Raw genomic sequence first — 20,124 nt, 5'->3', positions numbered from 1 at the left:
TCCCCAATGTGGTTGCAGCATACATAAGTGAGAATTTTTTTAAAAAAATGTATTTGTTTCCTATCTTTTGTTTCTAATCTTCCCCCCCTCCTTTTGTACATGAGAACAACAAAAAAATGTTATCTTGTTTTCCATTTCCATTTTCTGAAGGTGTTGAAACTGAATCTGATGTTTTTTATTTTATTTAACAATGGCATATGGAAAGAATTTATATTTTGTTTCTTTGATTTTCTCTTCACATCGGGCTCTGACCATTCCAAGGTTCTCCTGTGCCATCTAAAAATAGCCTCGAACCCCCCTCCCTTCCCCCCCAAAAGACAAAGAAACAGGATTCAGAAGTGTTTGTACAGTGCTGTGTGTCACACCTGACACCATCCTTTGGTGCTAGTACATCTCATTTTTATATTAATTGATAGTTTTACAATCAGTAACCATATTATTATCGGGGAAGGAAAGAGTAAAGCAAACTTATTTTTCTTAGGAAACATACCTAGTAAATTGCTCTTATTTCACTTTGCTAACAGACAACATTCCAGTTAAAAACCTAACTGGACTTCTCTTTAGATTAGTTTTCAGTGTAATGTCTTGTCTTTTTGCAAAGAACCTGTCAATGCTCATTTGAAATAGATAATTGCTTCCTTTGGAAAATGAAGTCAAGTCTAATGATATAACGTTGTCTTCCTGCACATACCTTTACAAGATTAAATTTCTTGTACTCCTTAGAAATGTCTTGCACTCATTACAAACTGTATTGTCAATGAGATAATCATACACTTGTGATCACTTTTAGAAGCTTATTATTATTCAGTATAGGTCCATTAAAAATACTGCTTCCTTCAACAGCCTTTATGGTGACCAAAGAGTAACCATGAGTCCAGAATTCATCTTCCGTTGTTCCCAGAATTATTTAATGGACCAAGGGGGAATTTTGAGTTAGCTACCATAAAGACTTGAAATCAGTTTCTTATTAATAATGCCCTTGATGGTTAACTATTTTGCTAACTGTGAAAGCTGCTGCATCCTGCTTGGAATGACTGAAAAAAAGTTATTGTCGATAAGCAAGAGAGTTTTAATGCAAAAGTTTTAAGTTCAGTTCCTATCACGCCTAGCTATACTGTCATGTTCAGTAGCTAGTGATAAGAAATACCCACAACTGCAATTCTGGGAAGCTGATGCCAATACATATACAGATAATATTAAAATAGTGGCACAAATATTTTCACTTGTAATAATGTGGCTTTCTGCAGAGGTTTCAACTAATGTTATCAATATATGAACCACAATATTGCTGTCCCTGATTCATAACATATGACTTAATAACTTACAAACAAAAATCAAAATATCCATATTTATGTAAACACTTGTATAAATTAGGGTGGTAAAGGGAACTTTCACCCTATTCAGTTTTTGTCAACTAGGAATTGATTTTCAAAATTCAAGATATCCTGGAGATTGCATTTCAGAAAAATTGAAAGGTGCATGTGCATATATAAGTGTACATATGTCCACTGGACTCCCTCAGTTGGAATGAAAATCTCATTGGGATTGCATGGGGTAAAGGGGCAAATAATTTCCTAATTGTATCCTAAACCCCTATGTTGTCATAAATGTGTTCTCTAGGGCTATAGAGAATCTTGGTAGACACTCAAACTCCCAAAGAGATTTAAGGGGAGCTTATTATATTTACCACATTACTTTCAATTTAATGGAATGAACATGAGTTTCATTAGTTCTGCATGTTGTTCTCTGGAGCATCATCTTTAATTATCATTAGTTATGAAGAAAGAATATTTATTGAAGAGCACTTGGTGTCTTGAGTTCTCCAGCTGCCTTCCAACAATATTCAGTATGATTTTAGTTCTCTGACAATTTTTTTTTTTTGTAGAAAAAAGTTGGAAATAATGTGAAATCAGCTGGAATTTCAGGCCGTTTAGAATTCAAGAAAGGTAAGTCTTATATTAAAGTATACTTTCTATGAAAGGTTGAAATACAACACAGTAGTGCTCAGGAACAACAGTTTTTGATTTACAGAAAATTATGCTTGAGATCCAGTTTGGTGAAATTATTAAAGGCACTGGGATAGAAAATGGGAGACATGAGTTCTAGATTTGCCTTAGGCATTAAGCCAGATGGATGACTTTGGGCCAATCACTCTCTCTCAGCCCTAGGAAGAAGGAAGTGCCAAAATACTTTTAACAATGCTGCCAAGAAAATTGCATGGACTTGTCAATGGAGTTGCAAGGCCATGCTTAATCTTTGTATGATTGTATGATTGGAATTGTATGGGGCAAATGAATAGCAACTTGTTTAAGTCCTACTGATCGTTCATTCAGACAAGGAAATCTGGATCTTATACATTGTTCCCCCCCACCCAAATTTTAAATGAAATTTTTAAATTGATCATAATCACATAGTGGAACCTGAACATTGGGCTATTGTTAAGAACAAAACTGTGATCTACAAGCAAGAATTACACATATTGTAATTCCTTAGCACCTTCTGTGAAACCATCTGTAGTGGCTTAGATAAAAATATACAGAACAACTGTGACTAATGAAACAAATGAAAAACATACAATTCCAAAATACATTATCTGTTACTGTGAGAAAAGAAAACATCCACTAAAATCTTGCCTCTGTGTTGAACTCAGTGAGTGCTTTTGCAATTCTTGGTCATCTCGCTTCATGCAACATCGATAATCAGGGCAAATCTCCCAATATAAAATAGGACACTTTCCTACTAAGTCTGAAGCAGCTTCAGATCTGTATGAGGCTGCAACATAGCCTCTGCTTAAAAGCTGAATGGTAATGATGATAATGCGGATAATCATAATATTGATGAGGATGAGGATGATGATGATGATAAAATTCCACACTAATTCATCTGGAACTGGCTCCAATATATATATATATATATTATTATTTTTTCCCCTTAAAGGCTGTAGCACTGCCTACATCCTACCAGTGGTGAGAAATTTTATCTCACACATCTATCTGAATCCTTCAGCTGTACATTCATATTAGGAAGGTATTTTTAGGAGAAAAAAGTATTGTACTTTTTTCCCCCCTCCTTTAAATGTTTAATTAGAAATAAGAAATAATAATAAGAAAAAAAATTAGCAGAAAAAGAGTTAGGTTCAGCAGGGCTTGCTTGTTTTTGCATTTGTGTTTTACGTATGATCCAAAAGATATACACAACATGAACTAACATGGCCTGAAGAAAGCAGAATAAATGCTAACAATTTATTCTTCTTTCCATCTATGCATTAGGAAAAGAATTTTTATACCTCCAAGGTTTGTTATTGTTTATTCATTCAGTCACTTCTGACTCTTTGTGACTTCATGGACCAGCCCACGCCAGAGCTTCCTGTCGGTCGTCAACACCCACAGCTCCCCCAGGGATGAGTCCATCACCTCTAGAATACCATCTATCCATCTTGCCCTTGGTCGGCCCCTCTTCCTTTTGCCCTCCACTCTTCCTAGCATCAGCATCTTCTCCAGGGTGTCCTGTCTTCTCATTATGTGGCCAAAGTATTTCAGTTGTGGCTTTAATATCATTCCCTCAAGTGAGCAGTCTGGCTTGATTTCCTGGAGGATGGACTGGTTGGATCTTCTTGCAGTCCAAGGCACTCTCAGAATTTTCCTCCAACACCACAGTTCCAAAGCATCGATCTTCCTTCTCTCAGCCATCCTTATGGTCCAGCTCTCGCAGCCATATGTTACTACAGGGAACACCATTGCTTTAACTATGAGGACCTTTGTTGTCAGTGTGATGTCTCTGCTCTTAACTATTTTATCAAAATTTGTCATTGCTCTTCTCCCAAGGATTAAGCATCTTCTGATTTCCTGACTGCAGTCAGCATCTGAAGTAATCTTCGCACCTAGAAATACAAAGTCTTTCACTGCTTTACATTTTCTCCCTCTATTTGCCAGTTATCAATCAAGCTGGTTGCCATAATCTTGGTTTTTTTGAGGTTTAGCTGCAAGCCAGCTTTTGCACTTTGTTCTTTCACCTTCATCATAAGCCTCCTCAGTTCCTCTTCACTTTCAGCCATCAAAGTGGTATCATCTGCATATCTGAGATTGTTAATGTTTCTTCCAGGGAATTTAACTCCAGCCTTGGATTTCTCAAGCCCAGCATGTCACATGATGTGTTCTGCTTACAAGTTGAACAGGTAGGGTGAGAGTATACAACCCTGCTGTACTCCTTTCCCAATCTTAAACCAGTCCGTTGTTCTGTGGTCTGTTCTTACTGTTGCTACTTGGTTGTTATACAGATTCTTCAGGAGCCATACAAGATGATTTGTTATCCCCATAGCACTAAGAACTTGCCAGAATTTGTTATGGTCCACCCAGTCAAAGGCTTTAGAATAGTCAATAAAACAGAAATAGATGTTTTTTTCTGAAACTCCCTGGCTTTTTCCTTTATCCAGCGGATATTGGCAATTTGGTCCCTAGTTCCTCTGCCTTTTCTAAACCCAGCTTGTATATCTGGCAATTCTCGCTCCATGAATTGCTGAAGTCTCTCTTGCAGGATCTTGAGCATTACCTTACTGGCATGTGAAATGAGTGCCACTGTTCGATAGTTTGAACATTCTTTAGTGTTTTCCTTTTTTGGTATGGGGATATAAGTTGATTTTTTTCCAATCTGAGGGCCATTCTTGTGTTTCTCAAATTTGCTGGCATATAGCATGCATTCCTGCCAACCTAGCAGTTCAAAAACATGCAAATGTGAGTAGATTAATAGGTACCGCTTCGGCAGGCAGGTAAAAGCATTCCGTGTAGTCATGCCGGCCACATGACCATGCAACTGTCTACGGACAAATGCCGGCTCTTCAGCTTTCAAACGGAGATGAGCACCGGCCCCTAGAGTCGGACATGACTGGACTTAATGTCAAGGGAAACCTTTACCTTTACTTTTAGCATGCATTACCTTGACAGCATCATCTCGCAGGATTTTGAACAGTTCAGCAGGGATGCCGTCGTCTCCTGCTGCCTTGTTATTAGCAATGCTTCTCAAGACCCATTCAACCTCACTCTTCAGGATGTCTGGCTCTAACTCACTGACCACACTGTCAAAGCTATCCCCAATATCATTATTCTTCCTATACAGGTCTTTCGTATATTCTTGCCACCTTTTCTTGATCTCTTCCTCTTCTGTTAGGTCCTTGCCATCTTTGTTTTTGATCATACACATTTTTGCCTGGAATTTACCTCCAATGTTTCTAATTTTCTGGAAGAGGTCTCTTGTTCTTCCTGTTCTATTGTTTTCTTCCACTTCCACACATTGCTTGTTTAAAAATAATTCCTTATCTCTTCTGGCTAACCTCTGGAATTTTGCATTTAATTGGGCATATCTCCCCCTATCACTGTTACCTTTTGCTTTCCTTCTTTCTTGGGCTACTTCTAGTGTCTCAGCAGACAGCCACTTTGCCTTCTTGGCTTTCTCTTTCTTTGGAATGTATTTTGTTGCTTCCTCCTGAACAATGTAGCGAACTTCTGCCCATAGTTTTTTCCGGGACCCTATCTACTAAGTCCAGTCCCTTAAATCTATTCTTCACCTCCACTGCATAATCCTTAGGAATATTAGTGAGCTCGTATCTAGCTGATCTGTGGGTCTTCCCTAATCTCTTTAGTCTGATTCTAAATTGTGCAAGAAGAAGTTCGTGATCTGAACTACAGTCAGCTCCAGGTCTTGTTTTTACTGACTGTGCAGACGTCTGCCACCTTTGGCTGCAAAGGATGTAGTCAGTCTGATATCAGTGTTGTCCATCTGGTGAAGTCCATGTATAAAGCCGTCTCTTAGGTTGTTGGAAGAGAGTGTTTGTTATGCCTCCATGGTTAGCAGTTGGAAAAAAAAAAGGATCATTGGATTTAAACATGAATCATGATATCATATAATTGTTGGAGGGGATCTGAATCAAAATCCACATTTTTGTTTAAATGGCAACATTCCCTTCCCATAATTATACTATTAGATTCCTAATACCAAGTATTATATATACTCTCTCTCTCTCTCTCTCTCTCTCACACACACACACACACACAACTTTTACATAGCACATATTTACCTAGGAGACATTATATAAATCCTTCCCAAACACAAACTTACTTTCCTAACACACACAGACAGAATGTTTTAATTGAGATTTAAATTAGATTATTTCCAGATATCCCTGGGTATCTAATGTTTAAAGTGAAGTTTTTAAGCTTAGGTTGAGCATGTAAAACTGAATCTTCTTTTTGAGATACAAATGGGAAAATATATACATATAGTAGATAAATTAACCACACACAAATACACACACACACAAATTATATAGTTCCCAACAATACATACTACAGAATATGAAAATATGAGAATACTGTAGCTCTTACTTTACCTCCTTTTCTTGCAGCAATAAAACCAATGAAATTTGTGAAGGATCCTAACCCTTGTAGGTTCTCCATTTTATCTCCTCTTTTACTGAATGTGTTCTTCAAAAATAATCTGGGTTTTATTTCTTAGTTTCAATCATTACAGTCTTTTCAAAGCTGGAGTCTCTCCTTCAATTATAGCATCTGCTTCAATTAGAATTTTCTGTCCTGGCCCACAGATGATATCTCATTTTTCTCACTATTTTGCACCTGGTTATGCTGGAATAGTATAGGATGGGAAAACTTCTGATAGTGTTAAATTAATTGATAAATACTCAATTTAACAGTCTAATGGAGTAAAAAGTGTCCATTAGCGAAAAATATCTGCAATGTGGAAAATGGCATTTTATACATGTGTAAATTACATAGTGCATGAAACATATATCTCTTTTGCTGCTTCATTTCTCAGAGCTCCTTGGAAAACAAAGACTTCCCCAGAATCAATGGTCCAGAAGACACCAGGCAATTTCATCTAGCACAATAATCAAATCAGAATTCTAGCGATAAATCATCTATGTTGTGAAATTGTGTACCTGTTCACTTGTCAAACTGACAGTAAAGCAGATGGCAAAATCCAATGCTCAAATTTCAGATGTTCTTCCATTTATAGAACTCAGAAAACAATTTTGTCTCCATCCTGTAACATCTAAATATCTTCAAAAACTTCTTCTACAAGGTTAGAAGACTCTTCAAATCCCAAATACGTTTGGAGAGACTCCAGGAAAAACAAGAGTAGTACAAAGTCCTACTGTGGAAGTGGGCATCTGTTCACCAATAATAATAACAATAATGATATTGATAATCTATATATTTTGTCTAAGAAAGCTGTTACATGCTTTATCCCTCATTCCTGCTGCTGACCCTTTTTGTGTCTTATTTTCTCTCTCTAGTATCACAGCAATCTGTTTAAAGTAAATGATCATGTTTAAAGTATAGTTTGGTTTAGTGGTTAAGGTGCTGGGATAGAAACCAGGATTTCGTGATTTCTACTCCTGCTTTAGGCATGAAAAGTGGTGGGGTGACCTTGGGCCAGACTCTCCCAGCTGAATTCTCCTCACAGGGATGCTGTTGTGGGGAAAATCGGAGGAGGAAGGAGTATTACATATGTTCGCTGCCTTGAGTTATTTATAAAAAATAATAAAGGTGGGATAAAAATTAAGTAAATAAATAAATAAAAATGTTTCATTTCACACAGTGACTACAATTTAGTGACTAACAACACTGGCCTAGTTCCATTTTGATTTGTTGTTGTTATATTATCCTGTCTTGTTTTTGTGGTTTTGTTTTTCTTCTTTTTCTTCCATAGGTCAAAATATGATCATTGAGAATAAAACTGTAGTAAGCCATTTCATCATTTTGGGCTTCCCTGGTCTGAAGAATCTTCAGCTTCTCCTCTTCTTTGTAGGGTTGCTCATTTATATCTTGACTCTGAGTGGGCACCTGCTCATTATCAGCATAGTACACATTGACAGACGTCTCCACACCCCCATGTACTTTTTCCTCAGCAACTTCTCCTTCTTAGAGATATGGTACACATCCAATATTATTCCCAAAATTCTAGAAGTCTTCCTAACAAAAAACAACTCTATCACATACACTGGCTGTATTGCCCAACTCTACTTTTTAATTTCATTTGGTACAGCTGAATGTTTTATCTTGGCAATCATGGCATTTGATCGTTATTTAGCCATATGTAATCCCCTACGGTATCAAAACCTCATGAATAACAAAATTTGCCATCAACTGGCTGTATGTTCATGGATCAGTGCCTTCATAATTAACATTCCTCCACTGGTGGCAGTCTGTAGGCTGCCATTTTGTGGACCAAATGAGATCAACCACTTTTTCTGTGATGCATCACCTTTACTGAAACTGTCTTGTGTAAATCCCCATGAAGCTGAACTGTTCAACTTCATTGTGGCTACTAGTGTCATTGTTAGTTCATTTTTCCTCATTCTGATCTCTTATATCTTCATAATTGTCACTGTTCTGAAAATCCCCTCAACTACAGGACGGCAAAAGGCTTTCTCTACGTGTGGCTCCCATCTGGCTATAGTAACTATTTTCTATGGCACACTGATGTTTATGTATGTCCGTCCAACCTCAAAAGTTTCCATCAGTTCGGTGAACTTCAACAAGATGGTGTCTGTGTTTTACACAGTGGTCACTCCCATGCTGAACCCTATCATTTATTGCCTGAGAAACAAAGAAGTCAAAGATGCCTTGAAGAGAGCTATCAGTGGGAAACATGGGCTCATACAGAAACCAAACTGCATTAGAAGTAGAGTAATAAAGAAGCACCCCCTCCCCAAAAACATACTGTCCACTTGCATTGGATTATAAAATTCCCAGTCATATTGGGATGTTGCCTAGGTGGGGTAACCTGAATTAATGTGATAATTAAATAAATATTATTGGCATAATTACAAAATAAAATAAACTGTTTAGCTTATGTAAAGGCTTTCTTACAAAGTTGTAGAATTATACAGAGTCAGTTCTGTGTAACATATTGAGCCATCCTGGTGTGTTCTCCCCCCCCCCCCCCAGGTCCTGAGTATGGTTCTGGAAAAATGGAGTTCCATTCTTCCTTGGGGTGTTCCCCATGTAGCATTAATAAGGGAAATTACGCTTGATGTGAAATGGTCTAAATTAGGAATGCAATTTCATTAAATTGCTTTTCATTCCTTCCCTTCTGAGCACTTACCTTCTCCGAGTTTCTCAAGAGGAACTCTAAAGAGAGAATTTTTGTCTCGACTGCATTCATCACATATCAGAGCAACTCTAATTTCCAAAGGACTGGTTAAATAAATAAGTCCTTTATGCTTATGGTCTCCTGGCATCATATTCATGAAACCCAAGTTTCTCCAATGTATGACTACAATCCTTACTTTTCTCTGGTATGATCAGTCATTTGTTTGCTTTGTATTTTGATAATAAAAGTCCAGAAGCAGATGGTTACATTTAGTCACTGTTCTCTTGCACCAGTTAACCAGAGCCACAAGGTTACTTAGGTCTTATATGGCATGTTGATCTAAGATCATTTCAGCATTCATCAATTAATGAAAGACCCCATTCTTACAACTGATAAGGAAACAAGATTACTGCAGAGGGAGACTTAGGCATCCTTCATACATTGTTAAAATGCATTGTTTAAAAGCAGTATGGTAGTTTTGATAAATGACTTACACCAAGTCTCTAAATGTTATTTAAGAAACAGCCCCTCTGCTTTACTGCAGAGAAATAAGGAGCTCAGCAGTATGTATCCTTGAATCTCCGTCTCCACTCAAAACATGAATTCTAAAATCAATTAATTTTAGGAGCCACAGGGATGACTTTGGTGAAACTATATAGCAACAGTTGCAAGAACATGCTTTAAGCCCAGGAAACTTAACAAAACATTAGAAAAAACTGAGGCTGACTCTGCCTTAACTCCCTGGAGTATAAGAAGAAAGGAAGGGAAAACACTATCAAGCTTTTAAGATTCTGTTATTATAGCCTTCATCAGTCAAGCATTATTGTGGAGTCCTGACTTGTATCTCAAATGGCTGATAATTCGACACTAATAGATCCACGCTGACACAAAAGGAATTCATGATATATGAGAGATCTATAAAAAGACACATATGAAATACTCTATTTGTATAAGAAAGTATTTCATTATGTAATTAATTCAACTTAAGTTCACAGTCTAACTCTTCACTCACATATATCCTATACTGTTATCTATACATACCAGTCACTGGTAGTCAACAAACATTGTCCAAAGGACCCTGCCCATATGATTTCACAACTCATCCAAAAGTCAGCAACTGACCACAGCATGATCAAAATAGTATTCTGATTTGAGGACAGACCTGCCAAACATTTAAAGCATTATTCTCACAAAATCATGGTATACAAGCAAACTTCAAAATAAAATTCTTTTTAAATGTCCCTTTTGGTATGGCTGCCCAGGTACAGCCTGAATTAACAAAACTGGATTTGGAAAAGGATAGTTTTTGTTTTCCATAACTGGGGAAGGAAAGGTTGGAGCCATATACAGACTTTGGAGGAGGAAAAACATTGTTATGAATTAACCTATTTTACCCTGAATTTCAACTTTGTGGTAAAAATGACTCACCAGGAAACCAACAAGCTGGGAAAAGTTCAAATTATCATTGCACTAGTCCAAAGCTAGCATATTATAGTGAGTCACTTTTTAAAAAATTGTTCTGGAGCAAATTAAAATATATATATATATTTCCAGTCTTCCAGTGAGTCACTTGTCTCTTGCACCTAGCTATAGAAAGAGCAAGAGCCACAAGGATACAAACCTCCTACACAGAATGTGGACCAAAGACAGTTGGAGCATGTTGACTCACTAGTGATGGATCCTAATTCTAAAATAATTGATTTACAACTGCTAAGGCATAGGCAGAGTATACAGTATCCTTCATGGTTTATCCTTCTTAGAAATGCTTGTAAATACATTTCTAGATAGCAAAGGAAGGCTGTGTTTTCAACAGGAGGTAACCAGTCAGGATGGTATAAATGCTTGAGTCTTCAGTGTGCAAACTGTACAATATATTTGTTGCTAACAGGCACAGAAGTAAAAATATCTGTCCTAAAAATATTACATGAGAGATGCAGGGATGGGCTTATAGGATCTTAAATACACATATAGCAGTTATGTACCTGTGAGCATTGACTCAAATCCAGAATCTTATTCCAACTCTCTACAGCAACATTTGCACATTGGAATGCAAATCCTAGAAAAGGTGCTATCCTAATTTATCCACTTTTTTTTATCTGTTCAGTTGTGTCCAATTCTTGGAGACTGCCTGGACAAGTCCCTGCAGTTTTCCTGGCAAGGTTTTTCAGAAGTGGTTTGCCATTGCCTCCTTCCTAGGGCTGAGAGAAAGTGCCTGGCCCAAGGTCACCCAGCTGGCTTTGTGCCTAAGGCATGACTAGAACTCACAGTCTTCCGGTTTCTAGCCTGATGCCTTAACCACACCACCAAACTGGCTGCCTTATCCACCATATATATATAGTGTGTTCTATTTGCATAAATATTAAGAAAACCTTTCCTGTCAGTTGAAGAATTCCTTTATCAATGGAAGCTTCTCTGATCTTTTTCTGAACTTAATATATATGTGTGCTGCCCCCAGAACCAAACATTATTTTTGTTTTGTAAAAGTTCAGTTATTTTAACATCCACATACTGGCTCTGAATGATTCTTTTCCCCTTCCTTTATGGCAAGTATTTGAGTTTGTTATGACTATGATATGGTTTGACTATGGTACAATTCCATACAATTCTATTCAAAAGTAATATTATTTCATTTGCTGGAGCTTGCTTTCAAGTCAGTATACATGGAAAGGCAGCCAAAATCTATGAATATTACCTTGCCATATATTCTTACTGATGAATCTTGTTACTAATGTATTTGAAATTTAGATTGAAATGGCATGGCCCTTTGATCAGTTCCATTGTCTTTTAGATATTACACACACAGAGAAGAAAGATGTTGGGTCACTCCTTTTTAATATTTTTTTCCAATTGAGAATTAGTAAAAATATTCTTTTTTCAAGACTCCCATTTTTCTTTTAATATAAATGTTATTTTATTATCCATACAGTACATACTGTATAGAACTTATACTCTAAAATATGTATGGCTTCTTTTTCAGAGAGCACTTTTGCTGGCCGTTTTGTGACTATTGCATTCATGTACCTGGATAGTGCTCATGATACCATTACAGGTAGTCCTTGCTTAACAACCACTGGTTTAGTGATGCTTTTGACTTACGACAGTGCTGAAAAACCCACTTATGACTGGTCCTCACCCTTATGACTGTCTCAGCATCCCTGTGGTCACGTGATCATAATTTGGGGGCTTGGCGACCAATTCGTATTTATGACTGTTGCAGCATCCCATGGTCACATGATCATCATTTTTTACCTTTCTGGCCGGCTTGTGGCAAGCAATATCAATGAGGAACTGTGTGATTCTCTTAACGGCCATGTGGTTCTCTTAATGCCTGTGGTGATTTGCTTAACAGCCACTGCAAAACAGGTTGTAAAATCAGGTCATATTTGCTTCATGACCACTTCACTTAGCAAACAAAATTCTGGCCCCAATTATTGTTGTTAAGTGAGGACAACCTCTAATAGCTTAATATAAACTTCCAAATAAGTTGGATTAGACTGTCAAAGTTTATCCCATCTGGATGTATCAAGATTGGGCAAGGCTGGAGACAGAATCTTACATGTGATCCTGCATAATTCTACCTTTTTTGGTTTGGCTTCCTCAATAGAATAGGCTGGAAAGTAACTTATTTACAAATATGTTGCTTTATGTCAAATAATGAAATAAATATATACAGAATACGGCATGAAAAATACAAATAAACATACACACACATATATACATGCACACATACTAGGATTGGGTGTTGGTTTGAAGTCATTTTTCTCATGTTAGATAGAAGAAATCTCAGACTTTGAGCCTTTGCATTACTTTCCTCATGGCCATTCTCAGGTCCTTATTTTTTCAAACTGTAAATGATGGGATTTAACATGGGAGTTAAAATGCTGTACTGGATGGAGACAACTTTGTCCAACTCTGATGATGAACCTGATGCAGGTTTCATGTACCTAAAAAAGCCTGACACATAAAACAAGCCAACAACAAAAAGGTGTGAACTGCAAGTGGAGAAAGCTTTGCTTCTGTCCTCCATGAATGGCATTTTGAGGATGGCAGAGATGATCTGAACATAGGACACCAAGGTGAGAACTGAGGCACTCATGACAAACATTACCAGGGAAACCAACAGCACAAGCTGGTCTGCCAAGATTTCAGAACATGATAAAATCAATAGTGGAGGCAGTTCACAGCTGAAATTGTTCACAGCTTTGGGTCCACAGAAATGCAGAGTTAATATGGGAAGACTATTAATTAGAGCATGGAAGAAGCCAACCACCCAGGCACCCCCTACCATCTGGTTGCACATTTGTTTGTTCATGATTTCTAGGTAATGTAGTGGGAGGCATACAGCTGCATATCGGTCATACACCATAGAGGGTAAGAGTATAAATTCTGTGCATGCAAACTTGATGATGAAAAACACCTGAGCAATGCATCCACTGATGGAGATGGTCCTCTGGTCAGCAAGAATACTATGCAACATCTTTGGGACTGAGACTGACGAGTAGCAGATATCCACAAAGGATAAATGAGAAAGGAAGAAGTACATTGGGGTGTTATGGTGAGAGTCTGCTCCAGTAACCAGAATGGTAGTAATATTTGCCACAAGAGTAACAAAATAAAAAACTAAAAATATGACAAAAAGGAGACTCTGCAGTTTTGGATCATTTGAAAGCCCTTCAAGAATGAACTCAGTCACCATGGTTAGATTTTCCATCGAGGCTTGTTTCACAAGGCTGTTAGTTTAAAAGAAAAAGAGAATCACAGGTATAAACAGAAATTAACACTACATTCCTATGGCTATGTTTTCATGACTAAGATTCTGCACATTTGGAGGGATGAAAATAAGTATAAAACTGTAATTTAATGTGAACTTATTTAGCAAATACATCCTTCAAAGTCAGTGGGATTTTCTTTGGAGAAAAAAAATAGACACATTTTGCATGTTAGATATCCATGAACATAATTGTTATCATGCTGAACATACCTGAAAATAAATAATGATCTGTAATTGCTTTATCCTGTGTCTGTTAGAGGTGCATCTTGCTCAGTATTATATATACTGGTTTATAGTAACTTTTCAGGATCACAGGGAAAAGAGACACTTTTTAATCAGAGATAAATTATTTGATTTTAGAGTTCCAACACTGAGTCGGGTGATTTTTGTGTGCATGTATGACTGTCTGAAATGTTCTTGCATCCTAAAATGTATTCATTGTGACACCAATTTCTATCATGTTGCAGAGCACAGAAGGGAAATACGGATGTTTCAACTTCTTTGGTACATGGAATTCAGCTCTCAAGTACTGTCACCATCCATCAAGTTTTCTGAGCTGTTTCTATCCTAGCTAATCTCTATAAAAGAACAATACTTTTAGTTATAGTTGCACAGCAATCCAGATTCAAAGGGAAAAATATTATTTTGAGAGTGCATGGTCATATAAGTCACATTGGTCAGCTGATCTTAAGTCAAATGTGTCTTTACCTGAGTATGTGCAACTACAGAGGCCCAGAAAAGTCAGTTAAGGAGTTACTGACAAGTGAAACTTGCATAGCCATTCATATTCCAAATCACCTTTGCTTTATTCATCTTTTATTTATTTATTTATTTATTTTCTATCCCACCTTTATTATTTTTATAAATAACTCAAGGCGGCTAACATACCTAATACCCCTTCCTCCCCCTCTTTTCCCCACAACAACAACCCTGTGAGGTGAGTTGGGCTGAGAGAGAGGCATGAAAGCCAGCTGGGTGACCTTGGGCCAGTCCCTCTCTCTCAGCCCAACCCACCTCACAGGGTTGTTGTTGTGGGGAAAAGAGGGGGAGGAAGGAGTATTAGGTATGTTTGCCGCCTTGAGTTATTTGTAAAAATGATAAAGGTGGGATAGAAAATAAAATAAAAACAAAAACATAATTATAAACTCAAAAAATATATCTGAAATTGAATTCTTAGAAGAATGATAGGTTTGATCCAGTATTTACCCTACCTAGACATGTTAAGAAATTCCTCGAATGGGGCAGAAAGTTGTTTAAAATATGATACAACGTTGTCAAGTCAGAAAAAAATATCTGCAGTTGCTTTGATCAGATTTAGAATTTAATTCTGATTACACATGCATAGCAATCTGATGCTGATTTTCATAGAAAAATAGAGAGCTGCATTTAGAGAAACAAAAGAATCCAGTCCATTGGGGGGAAAAAAAAGTGGTTGGGGACTATCATGTTGCCAAATGGTGGTCATTGGTAGAATAAGCAAGGAAGAAGTGACATTATTTTCTTATAGCCCCATACAGACATTCTTTCAGCCACTCATACCAGCAATAGCAATCTCAGTGTCTTCTAAACCAGACTGCATTCTTTAATCTAAATCCATTGGTTTGTTTGTTTGTTTACTACAGCAACTACTTGTTCAGAACATTTTTGTAACTTCACCAAAGTTCCCAGGAATCCTTGGGAAGCATATTTTGACTAAGAAGCAACCCTTTTCTGCCCTTGCTCAATTGCCCAATCACAAGGATAACTCTCAGTTTAGGAAATATGTATTTATCAAAGAATACTATGCTCATATTTTACAAAAGGTTATTAATTTTTTTTTGCTACTTTTGGTCATGTTTGCTAAGGGATGACATACGCAGTGTGATGGTAAAGCTTCATAAATGATTTTAAATCAGTGAGAAGGGAAATTAGAGATCCCTCTAATCCCTAACTAGAGTAAGTTAAAAACTATTTCAAATTGTCTCATTCTACATAAGGTTAGGGATTCCCCCAAAACAGAGCACAGCCTAATTAAAAAATATAATTATGGTGATTTTGGTTTATTTCCTTTTTCTTCCAAAACCATAAAAATCATGTTTATTTTTGTCTTATTATCTTTAATGAAATAAATGTCAGTACAAAAATTAGAAATGTTATATTTTTTTTAATATATTTTATTAAGCATTTTAGGGAAATATATATAAACAGGGAAGGGAAAAGAACAAAAGAAAAGAATAAAAGAGTGAAATAAAAATGAATAAACAAGGGATTTACAGAAGTAAGAGAAATTGTAATTTTCCAGTATGTCAGTAATTGATTGTCAATAACTGAATATATTATATCCCTTTAAAAGCATGAACATCATTATTAAGCTTAAAGCAACACATCATTATCAGCAACCATGGTCAACACACTATATAAATCACAGAATGAGATTGTGATCTACAATAAATTATATCCATACTTCTAAAAGTCTCTTCTAATTTAGGAATCCTATACAACTGAAATATAGACTTTGTCCAAAGACAAACCAAATTTTATATGTGGTACAACAATGCCATGTATTCAATTGTAATCTAGGAATGGGTTCCAGTTTGTATTACATTATGTGTTAGATTTAAAATATAGTATTTACGATATTTAAGACTTAAGGTATCAGAGCATACTCCCACATCTTAGTCATTTTTCCACAGAAAGTATAAAATATCCTTCCCGATAAAAGGCTTATTCTTGCAGCAGTTAGCATGTACAAAGCTAATTCAGTATCCTTTGAAGAAATGCAGGGTTTAGTATCCCAGGATGAAATGTGAATTAAATTTTAAAAATTTGTTTCATTCTAGTATGGATCATTTTCCAAAATTGCTGAACTTTACAATTTTGCCATAAGATATGGGAAAATAAAGCCATTCAACAATCATAACTGGAGTGATATGCCAATAATAAAATAGTTTACACCTATTCCCTCTAATATTGGGTACAAAATATAATAATCTTCCATTGAAATTGTAATGGGAGATTAACTTGAAAAAAGTTAATTGTTATATTTATTTCCTTTTACTGTATGAACAAAAGGCAGTATACATAACGTTTCACCTTGCAATTTAATCTGTGCAGCGACACTTACAGGTCCACCAAAGATGATAAAAAGTTCCTTCACCCCGTAAACATTTCCAGCAAACATTTGTTACACAATTAGTCATTTTTGATATCTTTGTGATGTTAACAGATATCTTTTCTTAGGATCTAAGAAACATATCTGGGGAAATCAGGTTAAGCATGAAGAGAAATAGGATAAAGCCTGGATGCAGGTCATGTGTTAGCCTTAAACAACTTAGAAGATGTTTTTTTAAATCATTCTAAGTTCTCAACAACTCCTTTAAACATTCTGCCAAATTCACATTATATTTGAGTTCACTTGGAGATAATAGCAATTACCAAGAGTTATTTACTATCCAATCACATTTGCGCTTGCTCAAAAACAAAATACGCATGATCTGAGTATGTTACAATCCTTCTGCAATCAGCTCATCCATTCCCCACACCAAAACCACACACAAAAATGTTATCTGACTCTCTGTTGTTACAGATGAATCTGGAAGATGAACATGTCAAGGAATGTATGATTAAATGGGCTAAGCACTTTGGTTATAATATTATGCTGGAGCAATGGGAAAATACGTGGACCAAAGGTTTGAAATTTATGCTGAATTATAATCTAAAATATATTTTTTTAAATAAAATGATGTATCATTGGTATTTAACCCCTGATAAGTTGTCAAAAATGTATAATGGGGCAATGAATGTTTTTTGGAAATGTTTATAGGGTGAATGAACTGTTTATCATCTTTGGTGGACCTGTGAGAAGGCGAAAAAGTTTTGGGACCAAATATGTAATATTGTTCAAAAGATTCTCAAAGTGAACATATAAAAGAAACCAGAAATATTTCTCTTGGGGTTGATGGAGAAGGAGTTAGGGAAGCAACATGGAAATCGACTTTTATATATGATTAGAGCTGCGAGATTTTATATGCATAACAATGGAAAGATCCACATATACATAAGTTTCTTCACTTTTACAGTTTTTCTTTTTTCTTTAGGTCTATCTTCTTGCTTTCCTATATTTCCCATACTGTATTTTAACTACCTTCAGCAAAAGATCGTTACCTTGTCATGGTGCTGGAGCTTGAGCACCTCAATGATGCCATGAGCTAAACCGTGAAGGGCCACTCAAGACGGGAAGGTCGTGACAGGGAGGTCAGACTAAATGGAATCCCTGGGGAAGGTAATGGCAACCCACCCCAGTATTCTTGCTGTGAAAACTAAATGGATCAGTACAACCAGAGATATGTTGGTATACCATTGGAAGATGAGACCCCCAGGTCAGAAGACAGTCAAAATGCTACTGGGGAGGAACAGAGGATGAGTTCAACTAGCCCCAGACATGATGACGCAGCTAGCTCAAAGCCAAAAGGACGGCTAGGGGCCAATGGTGCTGGTGGTGAACGGCGAAACCGATGTTCTAAGGATCAACACACCATTGGAACCTGGAATGTAAGATCTATGATCCAGGGCAAATTGGATGTGGTTCTTAGTGAGATGTCAAGATTAAAGATAGACATTTTGGGTGTCAGTGAACTGAAATGGACAAGGCAATAGGAGACAATGGCGTTCCAACTGAACTGTTCAAAATCTTGGGAGATGATGCTGTCAAGGTAATGCATGCTATATGCCAGCAAATTTGGAAAACACAAGAATGGCCATCAGACTGGAAAAAATCAACTTATATCCCAATACCAAAAAAGGGAAACACTAAAGAATGTTCAAACTATCAAACAGTGGCACTCATTTCACATGATAGTAAGGTAATGCTCAAGATCCTGAAAGGGAAACTTCAGCAATTCATGGAGCGAGAATTGCTGGATGTACAAGCTGGGTTTAGAAAAGGCAAAGGAACTAGGGACCAAATTGCCAATATCTGCTGGATAATGGAAAAAGCCAGGGAGTTTCAGAAAAAACATCTATTTCTGTTTTGTTGACTATTCTAAAGCCTTTGCCTGTGTGGACCATAACAAATTGTGGCAAGTTCTTAGTGGTATGGGGATACCAAGTCATCTTGTATGCCTCCTGAAGAATCTGTATAATGACCAAGTAGCAACAGTAAGAACAGACCACGGAACAACGGACTGGTTTAAGATTGGGAAAGGAGTATGGCAGGGCTGTATACTCTCACCCTACCTATTCAACTTGTATGCAGAACACATAATGCAACATGCTGGGCTTCAGGAATCCAAGGCTGGAGTTAAAATCTCTGGAAGAAACATTAACAATCTCAGATATGCAGATGATACCACTTTGATGGCTGAAAGCGAAGAGGAACTGAGGAGCCTTATGATGAAGGTGAAAGAAGAAAGTGCAAAAGCTGGCTTGCAACTAAACCTCAAAAAAACCAAGATTATGGCAACCAGTTTGATTGATAACTCGCAAAGAGGGGGAGAATATGTAGAAGCAGTGAAAGACTTTGTATTTCTAGGTGCGAAGATTACTTCAGATGCTGACTGCAGTCAGGAAATCAGAAGATGCTTAATCCTTGGGAGAAGAGCAATGACAAATCTCGATGGAATAGTTAAGAGCAGAGACATCACACTAACAACAAATGTCTGTATAGTTAAAGCAATGGTGTTCCCCGTAGTAACATATGGCTGCAAGAACTGGACCATAAGGAAGGCTGAGAGAAGGAAGATCGATGCTTTTGAACTGTGGTGTTGGAGGAAAATTCTGAGAGTGCCTTGGACTGCAAGAGGATCAAACCAGTCCATCCTCCAGGAAATAAAGCCAGACTGCTCACTTGAGAGAATGATATTGAAGGCAAAACTGAAATACTTTGGCCACATAATGAGAAGACAGGACACCCTGGAGAAGATGCTGATGCTAGGAAGAGTGGAGGGCAAAAGGAAGAGGGGCCGACCAAGGGCAAGGTGGATGATATTCTAGAGGTAACGGACTTGTCCCTGGGGGAGCTGTGGGTGTTGATGATGGACAGCAATCTCTGGCGTGGGCTGGTCCATGAAGTCACAAAGAGTCGGAAGCAACTAAACGAATAAACAACAAAATTTTAACTATATATTTTGAAATTGAATAAAATTCTTATTAAAAAAAACGTCATCTAACTCTCACAGATGACACTGGGCCAGTCACTTTATCTTAGTCAAACCTATCTCTTTCAGATAAACATCTCATCTCTGCCTAGGTCAGGCTAACAAAATGGC

General features: G+C 37.0%; 2 protein-coding genes and 1 pseudogene across 2 annotated transcripts in view; 2 read left to right on the top strand and 1 right to left on the bottom strand.

The window, feature by feature from the left end:
* LOC134495498 (deleted in malignant brain tumors 1 protein-like) overlaps positions 1–7,762 on the top strand; it is a 91,415-nt gene extending 83,653 nt beyond the window's left edge. The window contains exons 28-29 of the mRNA XM_063300992.1: positions 1,886–1,946; positions 6,826–7,762. Coding sequence (XP_063157062.1) covers positions 1,886–1,902 — 17 coding nt within the window. The 3' untranslated portion in view covers positions 1,903–1,946; positions 6,826–7,762. The remainder of the gene's footprint in view (positions 1–1,885; positions 1,947–6,825) is intronic.
* Positions 7,718–9,433, top strand: LOC134495499 (olfactory receptor 6F1-like). Its single transcript, XM_063300993.1, has one exon. It carries the CDS (start codon positions 7,731–7,733, stop codon positions 8,757–8,759), a length of 1,029 nt encoding a protein of 342 aa, XP_063157063.1. The 5' UTR covers positions 7,718–7,730; the 3' UTR covers positions 8,760–9,433.
* A 3,220-nt stretch (positions 9,434–12,653) lies between these two features.
* LOC134497304 (olfactory receptor 5A1-like) lies at positions 12,654–14,026 on the bottom strand (annotated as a pseudogene).
* Between the last annotated feature and the right edge of the window lie 6,098 nt (positions 14,027–20,124).

The sequence above is a fragment of the Candoia aspera genome, chromosome 4, assembly GCF_035149785.1.
Source record: "Candoia aspera isolate rCanAsp1 chromosome 4, rCanAsp1.hap2, whole genome shotgun sequence".
Lineage (NCBI taxonomy): Eukaryota > Metazoa > Chordata > Lepidosauria > Squamata > Boidae > Candoia > Candoia aspera.
The sequence above is the reverse complement of the archived record's forward strand: the minus strand, read 5'-3'. Positions and strand labels throughout refer to the sequence as shown.

Coding starts and splice junctions, on each gene's coding strand:
- LOC134495499 (XM_063300993.1), top strand. CDS start 7,731: ATGATCATTGAGAATAAAACTGTAGTAAGCCATTTCATCATTTTGGGC.